The following is a 10043-nucleotide window of genomic DNA, read 5'->3' as shown; positions in this document are numbered from 1 at the left end:
CAGAAAAACATTTAAAAGATTCATCGCTTCAATTTTTCCCCACTGATTATAGTTTTGTTACTCCAAATCTCACACAATGGCATTGGAAACAGTTCCTAAAGACCTTCGCCATTTGCGGGCTTGTCTTCTATGCTCTCTTGTGAAGGTAACTTTGTAAATTGCGACGCAAGTTAGCTTTTCTGCGAACGACTAGCCGTGTTTATCCACATTGAGTTGTCTCACATACGCGAATAGAAATATTGGTTCTGTATCGCTAGCTTATTGTAGGTTAAGTAACCGTAATACAGTTAGAAGTTGAGTACGTTTAGAATAATATTCACGGCATGGTTAAACTAAGCTGATATTTAAATATGTTTTCCTTTCACATGTCAAAACCGAGCTTAGCTTACATTAACGTAACGTTAGTGTTTAATTGAACTAACGCTCATTTCTGTATTGTAACGTTACAAATCAAGTCCTCGGTGAGCTTGTTTTGTTCGTTACCCATGTAATCGTCCAGGTGCCAGAAGTATCAATCAGTCATTATTTGATTGCTTCTTTCATTCTTCTGATTCTCCTATTATGTGCCTACCTTGTTACAATATCCACCTTCTCCCATGTGTTGCTTCATCAGACCATTGACCAGTTTGAATACGACGGCTGTGACAACTGTGAGTCGTACCTCCAGATGAAGGGGAACCGAGAGATGGTGTACGAGTGCACAAGTTCCTCATTTGATGGGTAAAGATTTTAATTTGTTTTCACATCGGTTGTGCCTTCACAGTAACTTATTCTTGTGTGCTAACCCGTTCTGTGTGTTAACAGTGTGATAGCCATGATGAGTCCTGAGGACAGCTGGGTGGCTAAATGGCAGAGAATAGGTAAGGACTGTTTTACACTGCCTCATCATTTTGACAAACAGGAGGACTGATGATTGGACTTTAATTGTTTGCCTAAAACCTTAATAGGTATTTATTGTGCTCCATGTTTACATGGAGCACAATAATCAGCTTGAAATAGGTTTAAAAGCCCAAACCGATTAAAAAAATGCTCCATATAAACACCTCAATCAGCTTAAACAGACCCAAGAGGGGTAGTTTAAACCTTTTCATAAACCGATCAAAATAATATTTTTTATCATGTAACGATGAAACTGATTCCACTCTGGCTGCATTATTTCTGCACATGCCCATGATGCCATCCATCTCGACATAAAGGGGGCTCCTGCCTGCTGCAACAGGAGAGATAAATTGAGCTGAGAGGTCAAGGAACCCCTTTGAAATAGTTTTCCCTCACCCAAATGTAACCTATGTTTGGAGAGCATTATTTAGCCCCCTTCCCCACAAGCTAGCATATTAGGCTTGCTTGGTATGCCTTAGGTCTTCTAGTTGATTCTGGTAACAGGATCTCCACTGTAGCTTTAAAAATGACCCTGCTACAGCCATTTGATTACCCGCGAAAATTGTAGCCAGTGGTTCCCAACCTTGGAATTCAAATAGGGCTGCCTGATTTTTTATTTTATTTTTAATCTAAAACTACCGAAGATGATTAACAATTTAGATTAACAATTTATTTGAGTTCCGAGTTTAGGTCAGGATTCTGGGAATAAAGTCAGAATTCTGAAAATAAAGTTAGAATTTTCAGATTAAAGTGTCAGAATTTGGAGGGGAAAAGTCAGCATACATGTTGATATTACCAATGTTCCACCGAAATTTGAATATCTGCGTTCCCACGATTTTTGTGACGTCAAAGTGGGGTCACAAGCCAAAAAAGTTTGGGAACCCCTGCTGTAGGCCCATCTTTATTTTTGGTCTGATCTCCGAAAATCTGAAAGAAAAGAAGAAAAGTAAAACATTGGAGAAGTAATATGTTGTGCCCAATCTCACAGGCAACTTCAAGCCAGGTGTATATGCAGTGACAGTGACAGGACGACTACCCCCAGGTAGGTTATACAGTATAATGTACTGACTCGTCTCAAAATCTTACTCTCTAAATCACACATGCTTGGAAAGGAACAATTTGGCCACTGCCTTTTGTCATGTAGCCTTCACTGCACATTATTGCACTACCTGCTATTTATATGTTTAATTTTAATCTCCTTCCTCCAGGTGTGGTACGAGAGCTGAAAAGCAGAGGAGTGATCTACAAATCCAGAGACACAGCAGTCAAGACATAAGCCTGATTTAGATACAGCAGTCAAGACATAAGCCTGATTGCACCCACTTTACATCCTCTGATGATTTGCATCACTCAGCAGGACCGTTTCACCAGAATTCTGTTGCTGGGAACAGTTTGGACTCAAAGTTATTTCCTGTCAGTTATTGTATAGAGAGGCAAAGTGAACGTCACTTCCTGCTTCAGCACTACCAGAGATTTTCATCCGCCCTTTATTTTCCAATTTTCACTCTGACCAAAACTTAAAACATAGAAAAAATATTTTATTTAAATCCCCGATTTTTTTAAAGTTTTGGTCCGAGTGAAATGTTATGTGGTCTTTCCTGTTTCTAAATATATCTGAACCGTTTGGTTTGACGAAGTAAAACTATTCTTATAAGCATTTTACGAAATGTCTATGGAAAAATAAATGGCGAATGAAAATCACTGGTACAGTGCTGAAGCAGGAAGTGACGTTCCACTTTGGCTCCTATTAGCAAACACTGCAACAGGAAGTAGGGCTAGAGCAATTTTACAATGTTTATGTTGAAACGGTCTATAGAGTGCCTATACATCTCGCCATCACGAGCTTGCCCATGGGACCTGAGGAAGTGAATTCTCCATTAATTTCCCCAAATATGTTTTGTAAAATTCTTATAAAAAGTGATACTTGGACAAGCCAAGCGATTCAGCTGTTCAGAATCAAGAGGCCATAGAACATTTAACTCGGTCAGGAAAAAGAGAGAGAAAAGGTACATTTTTTCTCCTGTTCCCCATTTGACAAAATATCTGGGGGGAATGAAATCCCTCGGGTCCCATGCTGAACCCGGAAGAGGGCGTGACTTAGGCACTCTATTCCAGGCAGATAGAGTAATGTTAGGACTCTATTCCAGGCAGATAGAGTAATGTTAGGACTGATTCTGGTTGCAAAACACAAGTACAAGTCTGCTTACTTGTCCATGTGTCCATGGTGTCTGCCCTCCAGACCTTCAGTTTTCATAGACTTAAATCACTATTTATATTGTGATTATAAATATGATGGGTGCACATTTGGAAGAGGATGAGAGTTTCCCCCAGTTTCTTTCTTTTGAGTAATTGATTGACAATAAAGATCTGTTTTTATAATAAATGGCATTGTCATGAAATCAAGCTTCATTGTTAATAGTCAGGATTATTCCAGCTGCAGGCAGAATGATTTTCTAAATTCAGCGTTCCTGCACAAGTATGGAATTTGATTTTAGAATTTTCCAGGTCTGGAAAAGTATGGAAGAGAAGAAGGAAAAGAAAAAGGGGGAAATTGGCAATCTGTTTAAATGTTTGTACCCCTGATGTCCTAAGAGCAAAATCATAGCAGCTAAGATGCTAGCAGTAATGTATCTTTATCATCAGTAGTTTGAACACTGATAGAAATAAGCTGATGGAGACTGGACTGTTTTGTGTTTTCACAAGGAAGTTGATTAATCACAAAATCATTTCAATGTCGGTAGAAGTTCAGCTGTTTGTGGTTTCCTCTCTCATAGGTGTCATATACAATGTCCCCACCAGCATAAAGTGATGCTCTTGTGTACTCAGATGTCATATGGTCTGACTGAGAAGTCTGGTCATTTGAATCTGGAAAAGTATGGAATTTTGAAATGGAAAATGTGTAGGAACCCTGGGTTCTTATGCAAGTATGAAAAATATGGAATTTGATTTTAGTATTTTCCACGTCTGGAAAAGTATGGAAAAAGGAAAAGAGTATGCAAAATATTTGTTTCCAGACTATTGTCTATTGTGACTATCTGACTATTCATTTTTCTAAATAATAAAATTCTGAATTTAGACTAAATAAATTTTAACTTCCACAATAATACAAGCGAATATTTTATCATGGCATCAGAATTATCATGGCTCTGGTGCAGAAGGTTGTTGGTTCAGTCCCTGCATCAGGCTCTGGCTTCAGAAATGTTCACATGATAAGCTGCTCGCTGTAAGATGCCAGCAGTGATGCTTCTTCGTCAGTAGTTTGAACACTGATAGAAAAAAGCTGATGAAGCAGACTGGACAGTCCCTGGTTCTGTACACAGCTGCTTGGTGTACTGTGTACTTGTTCACTGGTTCAAATCCCACCTGTCTCACTCTAGGCTTTCAAATCAGATGCCAAAGCCAACAGTCTAAATGTGTTTTTTGCCGTTTTATGCCTGGCGGCCACATCGCAACTCATTTACTCTTTCGTGTCGGTAAAAGTTCAGCAGTCTGTGGTTTTCTCTCATAATCCCCTGTTCATATCTCTGTGGAAGTCGTGGGGGGGGGCATTTATAGTGGGGACATGTCCCCACCACTTCTCAACACAAAGTGACACCCTTGTGTACTCAGATGTCAAATATGGTCTGACAGATAATTCTGGGAATTTGAGTCTGGAAAAGTATGGAATTTTAAAATGAAAAATGTGTACTTATTACTGCATACCTCGAACAATTGCAGTGCCATACACTGCCATTAGGGGGAAGCATAAGCCTAACCATTCCTGGTGTTGAATCCATTTTAAAAATGAACACCTATTGAACAGTAGTACAGTTTAGGTTTCCCTTGATTTTCCTCATGTATAGATGCCACAAACATATTATAAACAAGGTCCCCACGAGTCCTTGAAAGTTTGTGAATTTGAAGGGGGGCTGGGGGGTCAAGGCCTTGACAATTTTTTAAAAATAGACCATAAATATACATGGGTCTTTGAAAGTGCTTGAATTTATATATTTTGTACAAGGAAAGAAACAACCCATACAGAAATTCAAGTTCTTTTGATTATTTTTTTTACTTAATGTTAGCAAATAGACTAACGTTACGTTCTGCTATGCCGTCTCCCGCCGTCTGTGCATCCTTGTTTCACGCGCTGTTTCGCCCAACTGTTGTTTCACCCTGTCTGTGAGCTGCTGAAAAATCTGCTAGTTCTCATTATACAAATTCTCATTGTTGTAACAGTAATTAACCTTGATCTGTGTCTCAAATATGCCGTGTTTGTTCCCTGAATTTGAGGGAAGTGGGCCTGGAAAGTCCTTGAAAAGTTGTTGAATTTTATGTTTAAGAAGGTGTGGGAACCCTGATAAAGCGGCCTTTAGGTTCAGCATAGTTACACTGTAACATGGCCTCTACTACAGAGTCATATTTCAGGTTTATAGGTTGCCATCCTGTGTTGTTGACCCCAATGTCCCTGCAGATGATGAGATGGTGTTTAGGATGCATCATTGTTTCATATTGCCAGAGGGTGCAGGTATTGTCGCTACACATTTTGCCATTGTCTAATTTCATTGTCACTTGATGGGTCAGTGTCATTCACACCGAAGACATGTGCTCAGTATGTGGGACATGTCACTCCTATCTATAATAGCACAAACCAAACCAAGCGATAAGCCAGGGCTGCCACGAGTCTGGAAAGTACAGAAAGTGCTTGGGTTTAAGAAAGAAATAATCAAGGACTTGAAAGTGCTTGGATTTATATTTAGAAGTCCTTGAAAGTGCTTAGCCTACCTAATTATGCAATTTGTTCAGATGCTGCGATCAATAAATTTTTCTTTTAATATTTTTTTCCCCAGCTTTATTGCTGAAACACGCGTTACCTATATGTCACACTCACAAAAGACACTTATGTGAACAGTTCTGTGAATTATTGGCCCGTAATTCTGAAATAATCTGTCCTTGAAACGTCGTTGAAATGCATCATGACTTGGTGCAGTCAAAACAGCATACTGTTTTATTAAAAAGAAATGGTGAGTGAAACTGCTCTATAAAACAGAAGACAGCTGAGATTATGGTCATGACTGATTAAGCATCATATCAAAACGCACTCTGCCCATGGGATTCACAACACGTCACAATATGTAATCCAAAATATGAAGTAAATTATCGTCAAATGGAGAAATGGGGAAGTAAAGTGAATAGTTGAAATAAAAGACGAGGGAAAAAAAGCATCATGCAGAAACCAGCTTATAAAAGTAGGTTATTAAAGTTGTTAATGTGGCTAACTTGATATCCTTGTTCAGAGAGCTTTAAAGTGACATCATTATAATTTCTTATCATCACATGCCTCTATACTATGAAATTCCTTATCTTGACATGCAACTCGTCATCCCTCACATTACATGCTCTGCCTATAACAATAGTGACTTTCTGGGGTGCCATACCCTGCAGGAAGAGCCATATATATAGGTGTGCCACATGTAGGCTACTGTAGTTATGTCACTGTGGAGGCCATGACACCATAACCAGGCTGCCGCTAGAGGCTGATTGTAACAGGAAGTGAATCATCCACAACTCTGAAGCACACACATCTGAATTGGTATAGTGTCAAATTAGCAATGAGCCGTTATCAGTATGAATGGCTCACAAACACTTCTTTACTGTAAGTAGAGATGTTATTGTGCCAAGAAGTAATAAACACCATGGGTGGAGACTTCTCATGATCTAGTCCTGAAATACAATGCTCAGTTACCATACAAATTTCATACCTTTTTGACATATATACTTACATAACATGTGCATGTAACATGTGCTATATACTGTACCAGGGGCTATATTCACAAAACATCTTAACAGGCTAAAAGTAGCTCCCAATTTTCTGATTTGGGGGGGGGGGGCGATCTTCATATAAATAATGTCCTAATTTTAGGACTGACACTAGGCACTATAAAGTGATAGATTATAATAACGTATACAATGTTAGATTATTTGCCAAAATTAGATTAATTGGACCAAGTGTTTCTATCCAATTTAGTTTCTAAGTTATTCTGGTATATTCAAATTGTGATAAATATGTTGATAAATAAGTTCACAGCACAATACAGTATGGTTGTAGGATAGTCAAATTTCATAGGACTTAATTCTAATCAGTGACAAACCGTGGCAAACTTACCACAAAATAAGTAGACATGCATGTTTGATCCATACCTTTTGAACACCAACAGAGAGTACAGTGGACGTACTGCTGGTTAAGTTGGAACACCAACAGAGAGTACAGTGGACGTACTGCTGGTTAAGTTGGAATGGCCTCATTAAACTAAAGTGTATCACTGCTGCTTTGAATCAGTGTGTTAAGGCTTTATGTTGATCAACCTTTTTCAGGACCAGGCGCTGTACACAAGAAAGCTGCCCACTGCTCCTGGCTGCCCCCCCGGAGGAAGGACAAGCCTGGATGGGATAAATGCAGAGACTGTGTTTCACCGGCCACCGTCAGCATGGGTGTGTGTGTGTGTGTGTGGCTGGCCGCATGCGTGTGTGTTGGGTGTGTTTGTGTGACAAATAAAGACGGGTTTGTCCGTCCAGTTCTTCTTCTTCTTCTTCTTCTTCTTCTATTCACAAAACATCTTAAGGCTAAAAGTAGGCTAGCTCTTAACTTGCTGATTTAGGATCAAGGATCAAGGAAACTTTATTGTCATATGTAGCAAGCTGCAATGAAAGTTAAAAGCCCCGCCCATAACTTTGCCGATAGAAGACAAAATACAAAAAGAAACATGGTGAAAGTTAAAAAAAACAATAAAAGCACAATAAAAACAATAAAGACACAATAGAGGAGCATTCTGGTGGATGTGCAAACTGTGCATGTCAGAGAGGGGAAAAAGTCCATAAAGTGCAAGGTCTTTAGTGCAAAAAGATTCAAGATTCAAGATTCAAGATTTTATTGTCACTCCGTAGTGCAAGTATCACGTTTGAAATTCTTGTGCTGTAGACTCCGTTACAACATAGTGCAAAAAATAAAAATAAAAAATAAAAACAAGAGGCAACAAGCAATAAAGCAGTAAGACACGCCACAGACAGTGGCGTATTCACTGCACATTATGTGCAAATGGCATGAACATACTTTAAACATAATTAAACATAATAACATTCTGTTAGGTGCAAATAGTATACCTAATTAAACATACTATTGAACATTAGTCATACGTGATGGTAGCAGCTGCAGTGCGGTACAGTACGGCTACTACACTATTTGTATATGTTAAGGAGTCTCGTGGCCTGTGAGAAGAAACTGTCCCTCAAGCGATGTGTGCGTGCTCTTGGGACCCTGTATCTCCTCCCTGAGGGTAGCAGGGAGAACAGAAAAGGTCTGGTAAAGTGAGGAGACAGGCGGATTATTTAGAGTTCATGCACCGTATAGCTTGTGGGAAGAACCTCTTCCTCAGCCGCTCCAGTCTTTGTTTTGAAGCAGTGGAGACATCTGCCAGATGGAAGCCAGTGAAATAGAACATGATCAGGATGCTGAGTGTCCTTGATGATCCTCTTGGCTCTGGAGCTACACCTGGTGTAGATGAGGGTTATGAGAGAGAAAACCAGGCCTGTAGTACTTGAGTCCCAGTTTGTCCAGTTCTACACGGCCATCGTGGAGTCCATCCTCAACTCATCCATCACTGGTTCGCCGCCTCCACCACCAAGGACAGAACCAGACTGCAGCGGATCAACTGAGCAGAAAACCATTGGCTGCAACCTGCCATCTCTGCTTGATCTGTACCACTTCAGAACCAGAAAGAGAGCGGAAAAGATCATCAAGGACCCCTCCCACCCCGGCCATCACCTCTTTCAAAGACTTCCATCCAGGAAGAGGTTCTGGTCTGTCAAGATCAAAACCTCACGCCATCTTAACAGCTTCTACCCGATGGCTGTGAAGCTCTCCAACAAGCCCCCTGCCCCCATTGACTCCGTGTGTCTGCCACATATCCACAGGGGAGCCCACCAACAAAAGCCCCCCACTGACTTGAGTGTCTCTCTCACACACACATGCACGCACGCACCTTTCCACTGTACATATTGTGTTACTCTGTTATCTCATTACTGCTGCTATATCATGCTCCTTATCACGGTACATATTTTATTACTTTGACTGTCTGTCAACACAAAGCTCACTTACTGCTGCTACCTCTGATGCAGCCTGACCCTGTACATATTCTGTAAACCTAGGCTACCTCACCTAGCTGTCAAGACTGTTGTATTCTGTTAATACTGTCTATCTGTTAATATCTGAATCCTTGTGTTTTATAATCTCCTTAGATCCTTTATATCTTGTGTTGTATATTTGTTCTTATCAATGAGCACCAACCACACCAAGACAAATTCCTAGTATGTGAAAACATACATTGGAAAATAAAAGTATTCTGATTCTGAATAAGAGAGGAATATGAGCATGTGATTTGAAAAAGAATGTTGTGCTTCACAATTAGGAAGTTCCTTACCAGACTAAGAGCCTGAAAATCTTCAGTAAAGTATCCTGCAGTCTTTGATATGCCACCTGGACTAGATCTTTCCAGGTACTAAATCAGTTGTGATCCAGTAGATCTGGATGCTGATTGATCTGTGTGAGGCCACCAAACAGGTTTCCTCAAGTCAGGGAGTGGATGTGTGTGTGTGTGTGTGTGTGTGTGTGTGTGTGTGTGTGTGTGTGTGTGTGTGTGTGTGTGTGTGTGTGTGTGTGTGTGTGTGTGTGTGTGTGTGTGTGTGTGTGTGTGTGTGTGTGTGTGTGTGTGTGTGTGTGTGTGTCTGTGTGGTGAACAGGTCATTGTTCAGAGGGCATAACGAGAAAAGCTCTGTTCCATCTGCGAGCTTCTATCAGCTGTTTTGACTCTGATGGTTTTTGCTCCAGTTTTGATCTCCTTATCATTTTCTCATCTTGCTGCTGATTCCTCTGATCCATGTCCACCGCCAAGGCTATTCCAGCTCCAATGACCATGTGCTAAACTGAGGGACTGCTGCTGGTACACTGGCAAGTGGCACACCGATCAAATCTGAGGACCAGAGGGAGATGTTTCAAGGGTGTAGTTGATGTCCAGATGATTGAAATGGCAAATGATCCAAAAGTTTAAATAAACACAAGGCAGGAGGTCATCTAATAAATCTCACTCAACAAAAACCTTTTTCTAGTGGCAAATAAATAAGTTACCCTGCAC

At 40.3% G+C, this 10043-nt stretch overlaps 1 protein-coding gene across 2 annotated transcripts; it reads left to right on the top strand.

Moving 5' to 3' along the window:
- supt4h1 (SPT4 homolog, DSIF elongation factor subunit) lies at window positions 1-3885 on the top strand. 2 transcript variants are annotated; one of them, XR_014553021.1, is made up of 6 exons: window positions 1-145; window positions 614-720; window positions 805-860; window positions 1868-1921; window positions 2088-2980; window positions 3027-3884. XR_014553021.1 is itself a non-coding variant. In XM_083643131.1 (5 exons), exons 1-5 carry the CDS (start codon window positions 77-79, stop codon window positions 2153-2155), a joined length of 354 nt encoding a protein of 117 aa, XP_083499257.1. In that variant the 5' UTR covers window positions 1-76; the 3' UTR covers window positions 2156-3885. The 2 variants fall into 2 exon arrangements, 1 of the variants encoding a protein (XP_083499257.1); XM_083643131.1 differs by having other exon boundaries at window positions 2088-3885.
- The last annotated feature ends 6158 nt before the right edge of the window (window positions 3886-10043 follow it).

This window comes from Poromitra crassiceps (assembly GCF_964638095.1).
Source record: "Poromitra crassiceps genome assembly, chromosome: 1".
NCBI classification, from domain to species: Eukaryota; Metazoa; Chordata; class Actinopteri; order Beryciformes; family Melamphaidae; genus Poromitra; species Poromitra crassiceps.
Note: the sequence above shows the minus strand (reverse complement) of the source record. Positions and strands in the feature narration are given on the sequence as shown.

Bases quoted from the DNA above. Each gene is read 5' to 3' on its own strand.
- supt4h1 (XM_083643131.1), top strand. From the start codon at position 77: ATGGCATTGGAAACAGTTCCTAAAGACCTTCGCCATTTGCGGGCTTGT. The intron at 861-1,867 runs GTAAGGACTGTT...CCAATCTCACAG, and splicing joins GGCTAAATGGCAGAGAATAG to GCAACTTCAAGCCAGGTGTA. The intron at 1,922-2,087 runs GTAGGTTATACA...TCCTTCCTCCAG, and splicing joins GACAGGACGACTACCCCCAG to GTGTGGTACGAGAGCTGAAA.